The sequence below is a fragment of the Pinus tabuliformis genome, chromosome 7, assembly GCF_031772625.1.
Source record: "Pinus tabuliformis cultivar Carrire ecotype Pingquan chromosome 7, CPIR1, whole genome shotgun sequence".
NCBI classification, from domain to species: Eukaryota; Viridiplantae; Streptophyta; class Pinopsida; order Pinales; family Pinaceae; genus Pinus; species Pinus tabuliformis.
Genome location: NC_142293.1, coordinates 593,725,029 through 593,747,958, shown reverse-complemented (window position 1 = coordinate 593,747,958; position 22,930 = coordinate 593,725,029). Strand labels below are relative to the sequence as shown.

The 22,930-nt window shown below is 40.9% G+C and overlaps 1 protein-coding gene across 1 annotated transcript in view; it reads left to right on the top strand.

Annotated features, from left to right (window-relative positions):
* Positions 1-18,209, top strand: part of LOC149248824 (DNAJ heat shock N-terminal domain-containing protein) — an 84,363-nt gene extending 66,154 nt beyond the window's left edge. The window contains exon 3 of the mRNA XM_089458561.1: positions 17,922-18,209. Within this exon, the coding sequence (XP_089314687.1) occupies positions 17,922-17,963 (42 nt within the window). The 3' untranslated portion in view covers positions 17,964-18,209. The remainder of the gene's footprint in view (positions 1-17,921) is intronic.
* The last annotated feature ends 4,721 nt before the right edge of the window (positions 18,210-22,930 follow it).

Sequence of the window (22,930 nt, the reverse complement as noted above, 5' to 3'; positions counted from 1 at the left end):
AATAGGTGGCAATGGAGAGGAAAGACTTCATGGTCAAGTGCCATGGTTAGGGGACTAGCTAATGAGAGTCCACACCCTGAGTGTATTGATGTAATGGAAGGATCAATCGTGAATGCATGAGTTAACCCTCTGAGCCTACTTTTTCCAATCCCTCTGGTGCACCGCTTACTTCTTTTTGATAATGTTTTTTAATGGTGCATAGCTGAAGGACCAAAGCTTGCTCTTTATGATATAGCATTTGTTTTACCCATTAAGAGGAGACAATTTCTCGCTCATCAGGGTTGGGATATATAATGGTTCCTTATGATGAGATGGAGCTTCAAGTGCTCAGGAATGAAGTGATGGCTAATGAGGGGGATAGAGTTCATGCCGGGATTTTGCCCACATGGTAACTTTTGTCCCGACCATCCTTTGCATTTTAACTTCTTTTCCTTTTGTTGTGGCCATCTTATGCTTTTTCATTCTTTTAGCCGCATCAGCCTTTATGGCCCGACTCAAGGATGTGGATATGTGAGTGCCAAATCCCAATGAACCAATGACAATTAACCTGAAGGATGGATATGGTGTGAAAGGAAATGATGTGATGTAGAAGATGTTAAGTATGGAAAGGGTAATTGACATGCTACTTTGATGTCGTAAGGCCTTAGCGGATGCCCTAGTGGACTAGGGTTAAAGATTAACCCACCTGGCAAGGTGAGAGAATAAATTGACAGTCAAGATTGATCAATCATCTAGAATCTAGATCACCCATTTATCCATGTTCAAATGCCTAAAATATTAAGTAAAAACATTCAATTGCAAAATGGTCAAAATGCCTATTGAGTAGTAGACCACCTTCATCCAATAGGAAGGCCAGGTGGTGAGAGGTGTATGACTGGTGCAGATGGTGGAGAAAACTGGCATATTATCATCAATGAGCAAATGTGTAGGGCTGCTGGCTGGCTGGCTGTCCAAGATAGGAGAAAAAGTTCTCCTATGGGGTTGCCCATTTTGGTGGGTAACAGGGTGCTGGTGCAGCATCCAGCCTCCAAAGGCTCTTCAGTTGTCTGACTTGCTCCAAAAGTCTTCCAATCTTCTCATCAACAGGATCTAAATTTGGGCACACAACCCCAAATTCTTTTTCTAGGTGGACAAGCATGCTCCACGGAGCATGTCCAGCCAAACAAGTGGGTAGGTAAAGCTCCAAAGTGGACTGTCTAACCTTCACAGAACTGCCAAATACATGAGTCACCCAAACAAATTATACCAGCAACCCCAAACCCTTCTTTAAGTGGACATGTGGGCTTCCAACAACCCTCCAACATGGACGGAAAGGCCTCGAACATTCATGCTCAGCCCTCAAACATAGCGTGTCACATCTCTAGCCCACCAAAATCATTCAAGTCACCTCTCAAAGGAAACATAAGGGTTTCTTAGATGCCACATGATCATACTTTGAAGGTTCTTCAACTGGTCGCAGCCCAGATTTTACATTCAGCAATAAGTTTCCTTTTATAATATCTTCAGATGGTGCATGAATGGGCCTATAGGAGTGACATAAACATCCATTAAATCCTATCCATGCTGAAGCCAGCGTAAATGCTTGAAAACATCAAGTCGGCCCTCAAAACTTAGCCCTCCAAAGTTCATCATGCTGCTTCTAACTACTGGCCTTAATTTGACTTCAAAAACCCCAAATCTGCTGGAGAAACCCTGCTGGTGTAGTCTTCACCTCTGTTAATTCCTTGTTTACCTGTCAACCGTTCTGCAAAACATGCTTGGAAACATCTCTGGAAACACAGCTTCACATACCTGCGAGCTACATCCTGTGCTTATGCCTGTAAGCACGCTTCAATAAAAACAAAACAAGATTTTGCCTGAATCCTGGAACATAGAGAACATCTCTGAGATGAAGAGGATTCCCTGAATCCCTTTGAAAATTGACAGTTCCAACTCCTCTAGCTGCATATTGACCATCATGATTCATCTCCTAGCTCAATCTGAACCTGCATGCCCTTCTCCTTCAGGTGGCTGGAACTCTTCTTGTTCCTGATCATGTGGAATGATGCTCCTGAACACATTTGGTAACTGGTAGGTACTTTGCGTCCTCTTTTGCAGATCACTGCAACTTATGCTACTTCAGAATGCTTGCATCTCCAGCGGTCAAATCTGCCACTATCAATCTCTCTTAGCTGCTCCAAGAATACTGAACGTAGGCTACTCAAACTGTCTGCCCTGTAGTGGATCGTTAGTTCATCAATGAGTGTTAATTTTAGGTATGTTCTATGGTTAGAGCAATTTATTTCAATTTTCCCAGTTAGCTCAATATCTTTTCCAAATTATCAATCACATCAGCATAATAGTAAATTGCAGATAGAACATAAACATAAATCGCAGAAGACAAGCCAAGACAAGAGGACACAAGATGTGGCGCTAGCCAGGGACAAACCCCAATGTGGGGAAACCCTTGATCAATTCTTCTTATATGTTCTTCAATAGTTCAGCAGAGAGAGAGAGAGATAGTACATATACATCAGAAGTCAACATATTGACTTATCTAAATAAGAGCAGAGATCTTCTCTACGAAGATAGCATATGAGGTAGCTGATCTGAGCTGAGTAGAAGGCATACTGCTTCCACTGATCCAAGGTGACTCCATCACCATGTTGCTCCTCACTGTGCTGCACTCAATCATCATGCTGGACCTCATTACCATGCTGCCCACATCATACTGCTGCATCATCAAGCTGTACCTTATCATCATATTGCACCAACCAATGCTGCCTCATACTGAACCTCACTGTGCCCATCATGCTGCATCTCATTGTAGCGTTTATTTATCAATACTGCACTACACTTCATCATGATGGTCATCATTATCTATTTGCTGCATTAACAGCAGATAGGGCAGCCTTCATTATGTCAAGACATTCCTATCTAACAGCTGAGTTATCAAATCCTTGACTGTGGTGTCATGGCCTGCGGCCTGACACACAGTCTTCCTGTAGCTTCTAGGCAGCACAAATATGATCCTTGATCTTGCAATGATACCTCAACGGATCTGATCCTAAGCTCCCCGAATTCTGCCTTCCTAAATAGCCTCATTGTCTTCCTGAAATAGCTTCAGAGCAGCCTTATTTCTCCATGCTGAATACTCCTTCTAGCTGTTGCTGTCACGCTGTTCCTTTAGGGCAGATTCAGGCCTAATGTATGGACTTGTCACCCTCAAACAGTAGCTGTACCTTCCAGCAAACCCTCCTTGTCTCGGCCTCCTCCAATCAGTCATACTGTCCTCTAAACAGACCCTTGAAATAGCCCTCAAATGTCCACGCTGTCCAGTCCTTTCCTTGTTGCAGCTAGGGCTTCCTTTTGGACAGCGAAATAGGGTCTTTAGACTGTGGATGGATGACCTTGGATTAGGTCTCTCTAGACTGCGAATAGGGCTTTCTTTAGGCAGCGTATTAGGGCAGGTTTGGGCAGCGTATAGGAGCCTCTTTAGGCTGCGTATATAAGCTCCTCTAAACGTGGATAGATCTCCCTTCAATGATCTGTCTTTTGCTGCGGCTAAGAGCCTCTTTTTGTTAGCCTCTCTCACAAAACAATAATAAATCCAAAAATAAATAAATAAATTAAATATTCCAAGTTAGGAATTTGTGCCTAACTCTTGGGTTGTTCTTCTAAGATAGGAGTTAGTTTAGGTAACTCCTATATTGGTGTGTGTCTGGTGAGAAATTATCTCAACCAAAGGAGAAATTATCTCAACCAAAAGTGTCTAAAGATAGCACGCACTATCTTGAGAACACTGTCTCTCATCTATTTATTTGTAACACTATATTCAATTATTTTAATGAATGAAAATGAGAGAATACCAGAGGAAGCCATGAGGCTGAAGCCTTTTCCCCCCATATTTTGTGTCTGGTTTTTATGTGTGTGTTTTCTGTAATCTGTTTGAGTTAATTTCATTTTGACTGTGGTTAGGGCATCCCTTTTTGCTGCGTCCAAGGGCTGTCTCAAACCCTTTCAAAACAGCATATAGGGTTAGGCCATGGCTGCGTTCAGCTAGGGCATGATAACACCTGTGGCTAGGGCATAATAAGATTGCATTAGGGTCCACTGTTCGGCCTCCTTCACCGTGCTAGATCTCCCTTCTTGGACTGCGGCTAGACCACCTTTTGCGGCTAGGGCATCATCCTCTAGGACTGCTGTTTTTCCCTTAGAGATTCTTCTTTCCACTAAAACCCAAAACAAGTGGAGAAGAGGAAATCTCAAGAGAGTTGTGTGTACAAATGACTTGCAAGGCACATGTATTTATACCAAAACGTGGAGCACAAGTGGGGGCAGTTTAGTTGCTGGTTGACCTTGACGAATTGTCCCATAACACAAATAAATTCATATCTCCATGAATACTTATCGGAATCAGATGATCTTTAGATCAATCCTACACCTCTCAATGAGAGGAGTCCAAGAAACATATCAGCTGCCATAAATAAGATGACCCACATGGAGTTTGGCCCTAGTTTCCAATTACCAAAACAAGATTTTGCCTCAATCCTGGAACATAGAGAACATCTGAGATGAAGAGGATTCCCTGACTCCCTTTGAAAATTGACAGTTCCAACTCCTCTAGCTGCATACTGACCATCATGATTCATCTCCTAGCTCAATCTGAACCTGCATGTCCTTCTCCTGTATGTCACATGGTTTGAGTTCGAATTTGAGTTCGACAACGATTAAGTTCGATTCGAATTCGAATTTTCCAATCAGGTTGGAATGAGGTTCGGCATTAGGTTTGACTATACATATTTTTCAATATATATATATATATATATATATGACAAAATAATAGAAAATTCAAAACCAGATGGCTTGCAACATTACATAGATATCAACCACAGGCCAAATTGACACACAAGGTATGACAAAAACACTATCAGCAATATTATTACAGAAGTGAGGGAAGATGCTATTGCATAAACCCAGGAGCAAACATAGGATATGCCACTGTAGTAGGTGAAAGTGCTGCCCACAAAAGGATGAAAGGTGACCCTTTATTGCTGCCCAGAAAAGGTAGAGTAACTTGTCTAATGACTCACTAACTGGTAGAATGCTGTCATAATAATTGCAGATCAGCTCTGTCAGCTGGTTGCCATATTTCTGCCAAATTTGACAGGATGCCAATGCCTAAAATAGGTAAGTGAATGGTGAATATAAATCTGGAGGAATGCACCTTCCACTCTAGTCAAGCATAAAGCATTTAACTGTCATCATGAAGGCATGACGACTACATGAAAACTTGAAAGAAATTACTGCTAGACTGCTATCATACTGACACCCTCCAGGCTGCCACAACCTGTTAAAATCAACACCACAAATAGATTTTCAAATCAGGTTTCAGACTGTCATATAATTTTGTTAAGATACTACCCAAAATAGGATTAGAAACTACCAGAAGCTATGCCTTTCTGACTGCTACACGACTGTACCCTAGTGCTATCATAAACGCTGACATACTTATGAAATCCATTTTTAGAATAGGCTGTAGCCATCTGTTTTCAGAATAGGTTGTACCCTGTAACAACCCTAAAACAAACCTTGTTCCCAAGTCAACTCCAACCACATGATTCAGACTCATCCCATCAACCAATGGTATCCCAAGACACGTGTAAAAGGAAAAACTACATTTTAACAAATATTAACCCGGACCTAACGGTGGACTTACAAGTTACATAATACATTTTAGCACTGATCTAAAAACATATGGAACACAAATCAGAATGTTGTGAACATATAATTAACTGTGTGCAAAGATAATCACGTGCCTAATAAAAAAAACCAGCAAACCCTAAATCGAACCTTAACAAATTCGTTTAAATTCGCGTTCAGGTTCGTTGAAGTTCGTTCAGGTTCGTTGTAGTTCGTTCAGGTTCGACTTTAGGTTCGAATTTCATGTTCGGCGAACCTAAACGAATTTCAATTCTTTTTCAGGTTTGGCGAACCTGAACGAATTTCAAATTTTTCTCTAGGTTCGCTGAATTTTGAACCTGAACCTGAACCTTCAGGTTCGCCGAACCCTGTGACATAGCTTCTCCTTCAGGTGGCTGGAACTCTTCTTGTTCCCAATCATGTGGAATGATGGTCCTGAACACATTTGGTAGGTACTTTGCCTCCTCTTTTGCAGATCACTGCAACTTATGCTACTTCTGAATGCTTGCATCTCCAGCGGTCAAATCTGCCACTATCAATCTCTCTTAGCTGCTCCAAGAATACTGAACGTAGGCTACTCAAACTGTCTGCCCTGTAGTGGATCATTAGTTCATCAATGAGTCATCGCATAGGGTCTTCATCAACTGCCCCCTTCCTGATCCTTAGTCCTTCAAGAACACCACACTTTGGGACTTCACACTCTTCCCACTTCTGCCTTCCTGTGCTGCTCCGATGAAGACAAACTTAGGGCATGGAGGCTGCTTTCTATCACTGTCAAAAGACTTCTCCAATAATCAACTTAGGGCTTGTTCGTAAGCCCACTTGGTTGGTCCTTATTACTTTAAGAATTAGCCCTTAGGGCTTCTTTGATTCTGCCCTTCTAACAGTCCTCAAATTCCTTTATAAGTGACTGTTTTTAGGGCTCTTTTGGCACCTACTACAACCCTCCTAACAGTCCTTAAGATGCCAAACAAAACTGTCCAAACTGGACACCTCATCCACTAGCAAACATCAAATTCAAGAGGACTAAACATACCTTGTTTTTTCAGCCAACTGCTGCTTCTCTTGACCTTGGTTGTTGTGCCCTTCTTTACAATTCTCTGCCCTCTATGCCTCCAAACACTGCGGATTAGCTTCCCCAATGGTGCTCCCTTATTCTCTGTCCTTGCCTCTAGAGTCTATACAGTTCACTGTTTGGTCTTTTTGGTGCTCAAAGAGACCACCTGCAGGACTGGGCTGCACTAGGGCATACTTAGAAAATATTCGGACTTGTTTCTATAGAAACTCCCCACCCAAAATCTGCAACTGCCCTACCTCTACAACTCCTCTTCTTTGCTGGCATTTATGGCACTTTTCTGCCCACTGACCTAGCCTTTCAGCCTCGCAAAAGGACACCTACAACAATGCAAATGTCATCCCAAAGACAAAAATATGCAAACCTGTTCTTGAGGATATAACCCTCTAATTTGGCACAAACTGCCTTAGAAGATGTCTCCTCTATGCTGGCTATAACTCCACAATCTCGGCCTCCTGTCACAAGATTATTGGACCTAGAACAGTCCAATATCTCTCCTCCTTTAGGGCTCCTGATCTATGACTGCCTCAGAGGTATCTTCTTTTGATGTTTTTGCTCCTTGGACGTGCTGGTCTTTATTTTGTTCCATGCTCTGATACCATTTAGAAAATCCACGAAATTCTGATCTGCTAATATGAGCAAATTTGAATTATAATTTTTTCTCATTTAAACACAAAATTTCTCTACTAAACTTTGCAGCAGAATAGGCACATAAATAAATCAATCACACAATATTTTTTCTAGTGAATCCAACTGGGAAAACCCTCTGCTTGATTATTGATAGAAACTGAGCATTAGATTTCTGAAAAATACAACTTCTTTTAAACTGAAAACAAACTTGTTTTTCTGCCTTGAACCAACCTTGAAACTTTTGCAAAATTGTTGATCCCTATCCGCTCTCTGTCAAACTCATACAAGCCTCAACACACAAGCACCAACTTGTGCTCTCTACTGCGTTGTCTCGCCAACTTGTGCTGACAAGTTTAGATTAAGGAATTTGCTTTTGTGATTGATTGAGTTAGCATGAATTGACTACTCATGCAACTCGTCCTATCTCAAATAAAGGACTTGGGACTCAAACACATGTTCTTTTCCTCAATTAACTCGCACTAGAAGACTAATAACTCTACCTTCCACTTTAACACATCAGTTAACTTCTTCTAAACTCGTCTTGATTTAAAGGAAAGATTCCTAAATTTTAGGAAATTGTCCTAAATTATAGGAACTCGTCCTACTTCTTAGGAATAAGCTCCTAACTCATAGGAACTCGTGCATGCGTAAGGAGAAACTCATTGTGGTTCCTTTGATTAAGGCACAAATCAAGGAACCCTTTCTTACTAACATTTTCAACAGTTTTGCTCCTTGAATTCATGATCTTTGCTCCTCAACCAATGTGCTCCACCTGCAATAATGAGCTATCTAACATCGTGCCTTTGTCCTTCTATGCTTTTGTAGATCTCTGATCCATGCAATGAGGCCAAGTTTGAATGGCTGTTCACACTAGTTCAACGAGGTCCTTTTCCCAGTTAACTGGAGCAATTCTTAGTTGCACTTTGACTAGCTCTCGATTAACTAGCTCAAGTTGCTCCTTAATTTCCTCTAGTTGTGAATCGAGTTAACTTGTCCTCTCTTCACTAGTCTCTGAAGTCTTAATTTGTCCTAACTTGAACTTGTCTTTACTATCTCAACTCGTCCTAACTAGACTTGTCTTTGCCACCTCATCCTATAATCTAATTGAAGAAGACTCCAACAAACTAAAGCTCCAACACTACGCATGCAATCTACTAATGACCATTCTAGTGAACTGGAAATCGACTCATAAAAAATGAAGCCTAACTTATGAATTCACATTCTTGCTAGAGAAAGACAATTCAATGTCTTTATTGGCTAATGCACAAGTCAAAATACCTTCTTTCACTACATTTTCAACACTCCCTATTAGTGAGGAAGGGATTCTATACAACTCCCAACTTTTCTCTAAAAAACATGAACTTGCCTTTGACTAAGGCCTTCGTTAACATATCTACAACTTGCTCATCTGTGGGAATGTACGATAGCTTTACTATCCCTTTTTGCACACAATCCCTCATATGATGGTACCTGATCTTGATGTGTTTGGAGCGGTCATGAAAAACTGGATTCTTAGAGAGCATGCAACTCTGATTGTCAGAATGAATCACGGTGGGCTCTAACTCCTGCCTGAAAAGCATACAATCAACTTCCTCATCCACGTGGCTTCACATGTCGCGAAGCTGGCAGCGATGTATTTGGCCTTTGCTAAACTGAGTGCCACTGGTCTCTGCTTTCGACTGAACCGGAAACAATTGCTAACCCAATGCTGAAGACACAACTTGAAGTACTCTTTTGATCTTTGGAGCGCCTTGCCCAATCTGCATTTATGAAGCTCTCAACCCCCACTCCATCAACGTGTCTGTACCATAACCTATAATCTGTTGTGCCTTTGAGATACGTCAAGACATGCTTGGCAGCAACCTAGTGAACTCTGTTAGGTTCCATCATGAACTGGCTCAACTGGTTCACTGCAAAACATATGTCAAGCCATGTGTTAACTAAGGACATCAACGACCCATTGAGTTGCTTGTACAACGTGGCATCTTCTCGCACTCTGCTCTACTAGCATCACCTTAATCCAGTTTTTGACTAGAGGCGTGGTCATGGGCTTGCAATCCTTTATATGAAACCTCCTGAGAATCTCTATAGTGTACTTCCGAAGAAGATTTCCCCATCACCTTGCCATACCTCTAGCCCAAGGAAATAGTGCGTAAGCTCTATGTCCTTCATCTCAAACTCTCTTGCAAGCTCTGCCTTGCAATCCTGAATCAAGCTGTCTGCTCTAGTCAAGATAAGATCGTCAACATAGAGCACTAGACTGAGCAAAAGCCCTCCAATTGTGTAGTACATGTTGGCATCTGCCTCACTCTCAATGAAGCTCAATCCTTGAAGGTAGTTGTCAATGCTGTTAGTTTTTGTAGCATTGGTTGTGTTCTAGCCATGAAATTTGGTGGAGAGGCTAGAATACATGTATTCTCCAAAACCTAGAAATCATTTATGGAAATTCCACCTAGAAATGACTTAATTAAAATAATTAATCTTTTTTTAATGGTGCCCATGTCTAAACTTAGGAAAACTGATTAATTAAAGGGTATTAATTAAGTCATTGTGAGAATCTTCAAGAAGAAGACATTGTTCGAGTTTTAGTTAATCTTAGCGCCATCAATTATCTTTTAATCTTGGCTGTTGATGTCTCAACGAGAGATTATAAGAAGAAACTCGATGGGGGTTGGAGAACACACTTGGAGCCATCAGAAATTCGATTTTGCTGGGAAATCGATAGCCAGAGTAGCCGCTGTGAGTTTTCAGAGGTGTTCAGTAAGATCGAAGTAGTGAGAGAGGGGCAAGGATAGTAAGGCTGGAGGGGGATTTTCCAGTCCGTTGAGTGCATAGCAGGGAGACAAAGAGTTTAACAGAGAGGCAACACAGTGCTTCAGAGGGGAAGCTGTATTTAGCTGGGGAGAACTAGTGATTCAGTGCCAGAAGTCGGAGTGGGAGCCCGTAGGCCAAGAGAGTCCATTTCCTAGGCAACCGCTGATCAATTAGCGAGAGAGACACTGGTCCAAGTTGTGTGACACAGAACTGCGTAGGCCGACACAGGGATTGCGTAGAGGCAACAGAGGGAAGCTCATCTTGAGCCAAGGTCATTGTCGGATCATCGGTGGAAGTGAGATTTTTCTCACTAGATCTTCTGTCAGTCATTTCTCGGTATGGATTGCTAGATTTGAGCATCCATAGATTTGTACTTAGATTTACCACTGCATAATAATAAAACCCTCAGCTGCTACACCGATTTTCCCAAGTTGGGTTTTTTTGGGGACATTGGTCCAAAAATAACAATGTTATTTATGTGTGTGTGACTCTATTCTTCCAACATTATTTTTCTTCCGTAGTATTGTTGTGACGGCTCAAGTGTATTAGTTTTGATATTTACCATAGGATGCAGTAAATAATTTGTTTCAGTTATTTAACAAATAGAAGAAACTAAATCAATTGCTGCAGTAGGATTCAGGGTTTTCAAATTTTCACATGGTGTCAAAGCACATATTGTAAGCCGGAGAGCTCAGTAGCAAAAGGGAGGAGGAATTTCGAATCTCTGCAGAGGCAGTAGTTCGAAACCCTCAAAGGCAGTGCAGTCCCTTGGGCCAAGAGGGTCAGTTTTTGAGGAAAATTTATTTCTCTGAGAGAGTTGACAGAGAATAGATTTTCCAGATCAGAGTTTACCAGAGGCAGAGGGAGACGCAATATTTTTCCTTGCAGAGCAGATCTTCAGCTGGGACGCAGTTATTTTGCAACAGTTTGCTAGTGCAAAATAACGTTAGGAGGAAGGAAGAGCACACATTGAGGGAATTCTTTCCTCAGGGAACTTCTAGCCCATAAGTTCTATTTTTCCTAGTAGAGCAGCAGTAGCTGTGAGCAAATTTGCCCACTCTAGCAAGGAGTGCAAAACACCAGTCAACAGTGGCGCAGAGGAGAAGAGGAGGAGTTCAACATTTTTGTAGAGATGGCATCAACAAGGTTGAGAAATCAGGATCGATTGGAGGGAGCCTCCAACTATTTGATTTGGAAGGCAAGAATTTCCTGTCTTCTATATGAGTATGATCTCAAAGCTTACATCAATAATGTGGTAGCTGTGCTCGCAGATGCAGATCCACTGAAGGCCTACAAGAAGGAGATGGCGAAAGCAAAGAGGCTAATTCTCGATGGTGTTCGAGATTACGGGGTGTCTCACATAGCTGGGAAGGATACTACCCGACAGATGTGGAAGGCACTTGCTACGCTATATGAGGGACCTTCCTAGCAACATAAAACATATCTTGAGGAGAAGCTGAGATGCACTAGGATGCAGAAAGGGGAGCGCATAGACCCATTCCTTACTAGGCTTCAGGATATCCGAGACCAGTTGTCTGCAGTAGGGCCAATGCCTCAGCGTACAGAATTGGTGTGGTTTGCTCTAAACAACGTTTCTGAAGAATGGAAGGTCTTCGTCCAAAGTATTTTGGGCAGAGAAGTTTCCAAATTGGGATCATATGTGGGCTAATCTGCAACAGGAAGAGATGAGGCGAGATTTGGTGAAGACCACCATCACTGGCAACAGCAACAACAGTGGGACGAAGCAAGTAAAGGAAGAGGAGGATGTGGCCCTCGCATTAAAGGGGCAACAGGAGTAGGGCAGGAGGAAGAAGGACATTTCCAAGGCGAAATGCTTTAGATGTGGTGAGCTTGGCCACTACAACAATCAATGTCCTCTCAGGAAGGAGAAGCAAAATCAGCAGGCTGCTTCTGCAAAGATCGACAGGCTGTCCTCCAGATTGGAGGAAAAGTTTGCCATGATCACCGAGATACCTCCAAGAGTGAGGTGGGGTGATTTGGTTTTGTAGCCCTAAAGAGCTACATGATGGGCAAGATTCTTGAGGAGGTCCACCTCATCAATCAATACCTTGCTACTGGAGCCCAAGACATACAATAGCAGGATGGATTAGTGGCAGTTGGTGCATTCAGGTGCCAGAGTGACAGATGCAGTAGCTAGTAGCAGGTTAGATATTGGGCAGCGCAGTGCAGAGTTGACAACAGTGCAGTTGGCACAATGTAGAGTCAACAACGACACAAAGGCTTCGGTGATAGTGCAGAGTCTAGCAATAGTCAGGACTTAGGTGACATATGCATCATCATATTGATCATAGTTGATTCAGTATTTTGGATGCTTTTCGATTGTAGTTGCAACAACAAGAAGTGGAGAGGGAGTTGCAGTGCAGATGCAGTGTTGGCAGTGGTTCAACAGGGCCAACAACAGTACAGATGCAACTCACATCAGAGTTGCGCAGTAGTGATGGGCAGAGCAACCAAACATCAGCAACGTGACAGGAGGTGGTGCAGAGACAGGGTGTTGCTTCAGTGGGTTGCAGCGCTAGAACACTTTCCCCGCTAAGAGGGAGTGTTAGTTTTTGTAGCATCGGTTGTGTTCTAGCCATGAAATTTGGTGGTGAGGCTATAATACACGTATTCTCCAAAACCCAGAAATCGTTTATGGAAATTCCACCTGGAGACGACTTAATTAAAATAATTAATCTTTTTTTAATGGTGCCTAAGTCTAAACTTAGGAAAACTGATAGATTAAAGGTTATTAATTAAGTCACGGTGAGAATCTTCTAGAAGAAGACATGGATTGAGTTCCAGTTAATTTTAGCCATCGATTATGTTTTAATCTTGGTCGTTGTTGTCTCAATGAGAGATTATAAGAAGAAATTTGATGGGGGTTGGAAAACACACTTAGAGCCACCAGAAATTTGATTTCACTGGGAAATCGCTATCTAGAGTAGTAGCTGTGAGTTGTCGGAGGTGATTCAGTAAGATCAAAGTAGTGAGGGAGGGGCATGGATAGTAAGGCCAGAGGGAGATTTTCCAGTCTGGTGAGTGCATAGCAGAGAGACAGAGAGTTCCATAGAGAGGCAACACAATGCTTCAGAGGGGAAGTCGTAATTTGTTGGGGAGAAGTAGTGATTTAGTGCCAGAAGCTGGGCCAAGAGAGTCCATTTCCCAGACAAAATCTGATCAGTTAGCAAGAGAGACGATGGTCAGAGTTGTGTGATGTAGAACTATGTAGGTTGATGCAGGGACTGCGCAGAGGCAACAAAGAGCAACTCATCTTGAGCCAAGGTCAGTGTTGGATCACCGATGGAAGTGAGATTTTTCTCACTAGATCTTCTGTCACTCATTTCTCTGTATGGATTGCTAGATTTGAGCATCCATAGATTTGTACTCAGATTTACTACTGCATAATAATAAAACCCTCAGCTACTGCATCGGTTTTCCCAAGTTGGGTTTTTCCGGGGACATTGGTCCAAAAATAACAGTGTTATTTATGTGTATGACTGTATTCTTCCAACATTATTTTTCTTCTGCAGTATTGTATTTGTGAATGCTGCAGTGTATTTGATATTTATCGTAGGATGCAATAAATAATTTGTTTAAGTTATTTAACAAATAGAAGAAACTAAATCAGTTGTTGCAGTAGGATTAGGGGTTTTCGAATTTTCACAAATGCAATTATACCATGCTCTTGGTGCCTACTTAAGCTCGTAAAGAGCTCCCTTCATTGAACAAACACGAGTGTCTCTGCTGAAAGTCTCAAACCCCTTTGATTGCTCCATATAAATATCTTCCTCAACCACCTTGTTGAGGAATGCTATCTTCATGTCCATCTGGTGGATCTTCCACCCCATCTGAGCTGCAAGTGCCATAATCATTATGATGGATGAATAATGAGCCAATGGAGCAAACGTCTCCTCGTAGTCAATGCTTTCAACCTATGAGAAGCCCTTGGCCACAAACCTGGCCTTGTACCTCTTCACACTCCCATCTACTCCATGATTCACCTTGTACACCCAGTGTGAGCCTACCATTGATTTGTCCTCTGGTCGTGGCACAATCTCCCAAACATCGTTCTTCATGATGGATGAATATTCCTCCATCATGGCATCTCGCTAAACTTGCTAAGAGGTAGCGTTCTCGTAACAAGAAGGCTCTAAGTTTAACAACTCAGTCGTCAGTGCCATGTAATCGATGTACCTCTATAGTTGCTTGCTCTGCGTAAATGTAGAGATGGGAGTCTCAACTCGCTCTTGGGCCTTCTAAATCAACCTCTCGGCCCACTTTGCTCTCTTGCTCCTTGTGCTAGGAGTCATTGACTTAGTGGCTGCCTCCACTTGTCTTGGTCTCTCCTCATTTTGCAATGAGTCCTTGTCATTTTGTTGTACGACTTGCTTGCCACTTGGTAGAGACTCAATTTGTGGTACTGGGTGAGGCTCCTGCTTGGGAGCGAGAAGCTCCTCCTTAGGTCCTCCATCTTGCTCTCGCTCCAAGGACTCCTTCAGAACTTTGTCCTCCGAGAACCTCATGTCTCACATGATAACTTTCTTTTGAGTGATGGTATGTACACCTTGTATGCCTAAGGTGTCTCCAGCTTCTTCCTGCTCTCTTTGGCCACATGGCAGTAAACCCTTGTCCCAAAGATGTGAAAGTGAGAGACATCAGGCTTCTTGCATGTGAAAACCTCCTTCAATATTACTCGTCCAAGCACCTTGTGTGGACTCTTGTTGTGCAAAAATACTACGATGTTGCATGCCTCTTCCCACAAGAACACTGGAAATCACTGGTCATTCAACATGGCCTTGGCCGCTCCCAACTATGCTGCGGTTCTTCCTCTTAGCCACCACATTTTGCTAAGGTTTATGGTGTGTTGTAAGCTCTCTCTTAATGCCATCCTTGGCACACACATCCCTGGAAGCATTGGAGACATATTCCTCGCCATTGTCACTACTCAATGCTTTGATCTTCTTTCCGGTCTGGTTTTCTACCAAGGTCTTAAACTTCATGAACTTGGAGAAGACCTCCTCCTTCATAAAGAAGATCCATGTTTTTCGAGAATAGTCATCTATGAAAGTGACAAAACCTATGTTTCACGAGGGATGGAGAAGAGAAGGTCCCACATATATCTGAATGTACCATCTCCAAAGTCCCTTTGGATTTGCTGTCTTGGCCCTGAAAAGATGACTTGGCACACTTGCCAGGTGTGCAGCCCTTGCACACTTCATGTTGGTCAATACTGCACGACGGTAGATCCATGGCTATCCACAGAAGGATTTTGAGCGCACCATGAGGCAAATGCCCCATGCGTTTGTGCCAAAGCTGCCCCACGTCTTTTCCATGCTCGTGCCGTGACTTGTTTCTCAAGGCTACGTTTGTCTCAATCTGCAGCTTGTAAAAATTCTTCACTCTCACACCAATCTGCTTCATGGCTCCAAATGCTAAGCGCTTGAGGGAGGCCTTTCTTGTGCTAAAAATGACATCATAACCCTTGTCCTCTCGGGAGGAAATAGAAAGAAATAGAAACAAGGTTATTTTTAAGGCCTAGAGCATAGAGGACATCCTTGAGACGAAGAGGGTTGACTCCCTCTCAAAACTGACTGTACCCATGCCCTTGATCAAGTACCTGCCATCATCTCCTATCTCAATGTGAAACTGCATGCCCTCCTTCAATTGTTTGAAATATTCCTTGTTCCCGGTCATGTGAAAGGATGCTCCAGAATCAATGTACCACATGCTGCTGCCCACTAAGCTTACCATGCAAGCTATCATCCTTTTCGAATGAGAATTAAAATCATCTACCTTAGCTGATGCTGCCATATCATCCTTATTAGACCCCTTCTTCTGGTTAGGATACTTAGTTGCATAGTGTCTGAACTGGTGGCAAGAGAAGCATTTGATCTTGCTCAGATCTTTCTTCTTCTTCTCGCCCTTCTGACTGGACTCAGTGTTGCCTTGGCTCTTCTTGCCCTTGGCCTTCCTTCCTTGCCTGCCAAGGCAAAGTTCTCCTTGTCCTGTCTTCATTGAAACTTCAGCTCTTGTCCCCTTCCAGATTTCTTCTTGGACGCAGTGTCCCCACATCCTTTCCCAGATGGGAAGATTCTCTCTGCGACTGACTGTATCCTGGAAATTCTCCCAAGGCTTGTGAAGTTCCAGTAGCACAAGACTCACAAGGTCGTTGCCTGCTACAGTCTCGCCCACTCCAACTAGTTCATCCTGAATGTGGGTGAACTTGGAAAGGTACATAGTTATGGGCTCTCCTTTGCTCATCCAGATATTTCCTAGCTTGTCTTTCAGGGAAGCTTCTTGGAATCACTGGATCCCTGATACAATGCCAAGATGGATTTCCAGATATTGTTTGCTGTTGTCTTCCCATGGAGATCTGGGATAATGTGGTCTTTGACCTCCTCATGAATGATCCTCCTAGCCTTGGTGTCATTCTTGCTATGCTGGATCAACTGTTGGGCATCTGTAGGCGCAGTTTGTGGGTTCTTCGCAAATTCTAGCACCCCATTATCGTCCAACACCACTAAAATCCGCTCTCTCCATGAGCAGAAGTTAGAAGCTCCCTCTAAACAGTGATGTGCCCTTAGTCCTTGGAGCAGCATACTGCTATCCAAAATACTGTTCTTCAAACTCTATCCTCTGCTTTTGTAGATCTTCGATCCATGAATTGAGGCCAAGTTCGAATGGTTTTTCACACTAGTTCAACGGATTCCTTTTGCCAGTTAACTGGAGCAAGTCTCAATTACACTTTGACTAGCTCTCAGTTGACTAGATCGAGTTGCTTCTTGATTTCCTCTAGTCGTGAACTGTGTTAACTGAGGATTTAACTAGTTCTAACTTGAACTTGTCTCTGCAGTCTCAACTTGTCATAAATGGACTTGTCTCTGCCACCTCATCCTGTAATCTAACTGAAGAAGACTCCAACAAACTGAAGCTTTAACACTATGCATGCAATCTACTGATGGCCATTCCAGTGAACTGGAAATTGACTTATCAAAACTGAAGCCTAACTTATGAATTCACATTCTTGCTGTAGAAAGACAATTCAAGGTCTTCACTGCCTAAGGCACAAGAGAGAAGACCTTTCTTCGCTACATTTTCAACACAAGTAGCCTATGTCGATTGAAAAAGTTGAGATTGTCCTTAAGTTCAAATCACTATCCTGGGCCATGGCACTACGGCTTCTGCTAATAAGTGTGGTTGGTTCAGCCATATGTATTTACAGCAGGTAGCCTATGTCAGTTGAAAAGGTGGAGATAGTTCTTAAGTGGTTGCATACAGAATTGTAGGTTGTAACGGGAATAATTATTCTCTAAAGATGATATCTATAGTTCTTTATGGATTCTTAGATTCTCATGTTTGCTAGTTATAGTTCTATATGGATTCTTAAATGTCAAAGTTTGCTGGTGTGAAAATAAATTGCTTTTTCATTCAGATTGTTAAATTGCTGTTGGCATTCTGGTGATTCTATGCATGACCTTGCAGAAAACCTCGTATTTTGCACAAACATGAAACATGCAAGTAATGCTTTAGGCTTTTGTCACAGATATTAATACGAGTGGCAGAGGGCCATATGCTGTTGTGGACTGGGTTTTTATCTTTCCTTTGGCTTTCAAAGCTATTTCCTGCCAAAGTTCTTGATCTCATGCATCCTAAAGTGTTTGGAATGACTGACTTTTATGACCCCCCTAATGTATATTGTCATTTTTCTGTCTTGCAGGCTGCTGAGAAAGCAAAATTAAACAAACAAGCACAACTGTGAAATTGGTTTGGATTGTTGGTGGCTTGGATCTCGAGCTTAGTTAAAATGTTGTAAATTCTGATTGTGACGTTTGAGCAACATTTTTCTTATGTTGCTCTCGTAGAAACTGACAATTTGTTATAGCTTGTTTACCCATTTGGTCATCACAAATGCATTTAATCAACCTGTCTAATAGGTTGCCCGTTTGGAGGCATTTTTGTATATTATGAATTCGATATTTGTCTATACCATTTTTTTCAGATAGAAGGCTCCTACTATTTCAAGTACATTTTTTTTGTTTTGAAAAAATGTATGCCAGGTTATATTAAATTTAAAGAATAAAGGGTCGTTATCCTAATCTTGGTTTGTGGCATCGTAAAAATGGGTATTATTTAAACCTTAACTGGCATTATTGAGCATTAGTGAGGTGAGAGTGATGTGTGAGTCGCTATGCAAGAATTATGAGGAATACGGTTGCTGTGGTTTATCATTTCAGTTGTAGATGTCCCTATTTGTTGTTGAGACTTTCAGGAACGGTACCCTTAATATTTAACATGCAACACTATTGTTCAAACTTAACTATATGATCTGAACCTTAACTGTTACAGTGTGTATGACGAACAGTAGTCTGAAATCCGATACTTCTTGTGTGCCAAAGTTAATTATGGTCTTGATAATCAAAATTAAACATTTCAATGACCATTTTGGATGGAACGAACATAACCTCTCTGAGGCAAAGTGTCACCCTGATGCTTTGTTTTTCCTTTGAAATTTTGACAGTTTGGATCTTCTTAAATGGGTTAAAACCCTCGAGGGCAAAGTTCCATGTTGAAAGTTTTTAAATGGGGGTGTTTTTCCTTTGAAATATTGACAATTTGGATCTTCTTAAATGGGTTAAAACCCTCAAGGGCAAAGTTCCTTTAGCAGCTATATATGGCTCGGAGTACATTATACTTTGTTTACATTATACACAGATGCGGATCAATCACATTGGGGGGGGGGGACTCGCTTTAGAAGCTATATATGGCCCAGAGTACATTATACTTTCTTGACATTATATACCATTTACAAGCTATATATGGCCCAGAGTACATTATACTTTCTTTACATTATATACAGATGCGGAGTACATTATACTTTCTTTACATTATATACAGATGCGGATCAATCACATTGGGGGGGGGGACTCGCTTTAGAAGCTCTATATGGCCCAGAGTACATTATACTTTCTTGACATTATATACCCTTTAGAAGCTATATATGGCCCAGAGTACATTATACTTTCTTTACATTATATACAGATGCGGATCAATCACATTGGGGGGGGACTCGCTTTAGAAGCTATATATGGCCCAGAGTACATTATACTTTCTTGACATTATATACAGATGCGGATCAATCACATAATCATTACATATATACAGAAGCTCGATGAAACACATAGGCTGCAGAGCAGTGTGACATACAACGGGATTCGATCACGGGTGGGGAGCGGGAAAGTCCTCCGCCCCAACCACGTGAGCTGTGCACATGTTGAAAGTTGCCAACTCTTAAGGGCAAAGTTCCATGTTGAAAGTTGCCATCATCAGTCAATGACAGAAAAATGGTTGAATTTATCCACTTAACAAGTTGCTCCATTTTGAACAAGCTGAATGGGCCCACGGACATTATGAAGGCAAACATTTTCTCCATTTTTTAACGAGCTGAGTGGGCCTGGACAGATTGAAGGCAAACATATCTTGTAGAAGTGCAGAGTTAAAAGGGCAATATGTGGCCCCTGATTCAAGGCAACTTCACTCGTGCCTGAATCTTTCCAAAGCTACCTGTGGCATCGTGCAATGCCGTGGGAAGTCTAATCATTAGGAAGTGCACTTTCTCTATTCTATGAAGAGGCAAAGAAGATAACTATTTCGCTCTATAAGCCCCACTATGGAAGGTAGCAATGTTGGTAGAATAGATGAGTGTTAGGGTGCTCATTTGGTTTGGATGTAGGCTGAATTTGAATAGTCAATGGGCTCACTAGCTGTCCGATTGGAAGATCGACTTGAATCCTATTGTCAATTCTTGAATATTAGATGAATCTTAAACTACATTAATGAATGATGCTTCAGAGGGCTGCTACAGCCAATCCTGGATTGGATCGTGGTTGGTTGGTCCACCAATGTGCATATAGACATAAACGTTTCTTGGAATGCAGAAAAGTCCCTTTATCGATCAGTGCGACGCGTGCTTGAGGTGGTATCTTCATAACTTGCCCACCTTCGTGGTAAAAAGCGGAAGTCCTCAGCCCGTGTTTCTTACAACGATGGTGAAGCTGCACGCAGTGTGTGGAGCATGATCTTGGGAGATATCTTATAGATTGATGCATGCCATGGAAATATCATTGAAATGTTCTAATCCGTAGGTTCGGTTCAGATTGCAATAATTTGCATGCAAGGAATTAGAAATTGCAAGCACAAGGAACCATGTTTTGAGGAACCACCAGTGTCGCAATATGTTCCCTCCAAAGATTTTTATTTGGCATTTTCTACATAATGTGACGCAATTCCAATTGATCTTTGGGATGCCTCTATTCTGAAAGCAATGCTATAAGCAACGGTTTCAACGAATTTCTTCTGCATCTCAATTGAGAATGCAGTATATACGATACTTATTTGTATGGATGGTATGTTGCTCAAACCACAATGGGAACTTTAAATGAATTGGACAGGGCAACTCCATTATTTCACATTTATTGTTAAATGATGATGCAGAAGTGAGATTAAAACCAATAAAATGCATCATATAGCTTATGTACTCGGAACATGTATTTGGAAACCCAAACTTACTTTTTGAGATAACTCATCCTAAAAGCCTTTTAATTCAAGTGATAAGCATTCGTAACATATTCCCCTTTCAATTCAAGTAATAAGCAACCATAACATATTCCCCGTAATAAAATTTATTTTAATTCGAGTATTATAATTATAATTTTTGTCTCTAATTAAATTTATTTTTATTGACAAAATTTAAACAAATATTAATTCTTATAAAATATTCATAACTTGATTGCATAATAACTTTATTTTTTCTTTTTCTTATAAAATATTCATAACTTGATTGCACTATAATTGTTCTTTTTTGGTTTATTTAAAATTTTAACTAATGATCTTCGTAAAATCATCTTGCTCAATATTAACAAACCAAAAGCACAACCAAAATTTGAAGAACCAAAAACAACCAAAATTTGAAGAGTACATTCACCATTTACAAAAACAACCAAAATTTGAAGGTTACATTCACCATTTAACAATTTAAGTAAACCAAAATTTGAGGAACCAAAAACAACCAAAAGTTGAAGATTACGTTCACCATTAAACAGTTTAAGCAAACCAAACTGTGAAAAATGAATTGAGCATCCAATAATATTTAATTAACCAATCAATATAACAGTTTAAGAAAACCAAACTCTGAAAAATGAATTGAGCATCCAATAATATTTAATTAACCAATCAATAAAACATGAAGAATTGATTTCCCATCTACTAAAGTTCGACTTACAATAATACATAAATAAACTTGCCATGTTAATTTATATATATGTTTGAATTATATAAAAATAATAAATATAAAAAATAAGAATAAATTTACCATCCAAATAAATTTGGCTTAACACCATTTTATAAAAACTCATAATGTTAAAAAACACATAAATATTTGAAAATGGTGAAAATATAATATTGGTAAATAACTATTTTTCTCCCATGTAACTAAGCATTTCACTTTTAAGTTAGTGAGGATAAGATATTCTTTAGGACTCAACAAAGCTTGAAGCTATTATAGCAATATACAGGGCTTGAAACCATTTAGAACAATATACTTGATATGAGTTTGACATGTCATTTATGTTAATTGAACTTGGGTGGGGAGGGTAACAATCATTCTTCCCAACCAAGTGTTGATTGCCAAAAATGATTGAAATCAACAATGGGGAGATCACCCATTCAAGTCCCCAATTAAGCTCGTATCCATTTGGAATGGTGATTCTGATTGGTTCTAATTGGTCTAGTTACCGTCTCACCCTTTCTGTTGACTTGTGATGTTTCTAATTACAATTAACAAGAAGAGATATATCATATTTACCCCCTTCGAACTTGCTTACTCCTGCGTAAGGAGACATCTATGAATGTAATGAATCAATCTAACTCTAAATCTAAATTAAAATGCAACCTAATCTATTATGCAAGCAACAAAAGTAAAGTCTAAATCTAACTTGATTAAAAGAATGATTAATCCCCCTCTCAATCAAGAGCAAGATATTGAAATTTGGACCAACTTGAATTTAGAATAAAATGAAGTTAGTAAGCCAATGAAATAGTTTCAAAACTTGCTACTAATTCAAACAAATATATACATTAAATAGTGAAAATTATTGAATTTAACACATCAAAAACCCCTACTGCAATTTCTAGTTTACAATCTCCTACTAGTTTTTTACATTAACAAGTTGTTTAATTGCATAAACATCAAGTAAACACTATTGCAGTCTTCACAAATATATAGATCATGCACTGAAATAAACTGAGACAATAACATAAGGGTCCCTGCTATTTATGGACAATTGTCCCTAAAAAAACCCAATTCGGGAAAATCGTGCAACATATAGAGGGTTTGCATTATTAAGCAAATTCATGAATACAACTAGGGTGCCAGAAATGGCTCACCCAACAGAGAATATCCTTGGCAGTAGTACCTTTATCCAGAGATAGATACTCTGGCAAATCAACAACCGGATGATCAAACCTCCAGTGACTATCGTTGTTCCCTATGCTAGACATCGAAAGCTGCTCCAAGCACTGCTCTAGAATTGCGTCACTCCTCTAGGAGCTGCGTCACCCACTCCCCACTCAGAATCTGCTGATCTGCTCCAAGTCTGCCCCACAAAATTTCCCAACATTGCCTCTGAGGCACAGAGTCAGCGTCTACGGCTTCTGCGTCCCCTGTGTCAG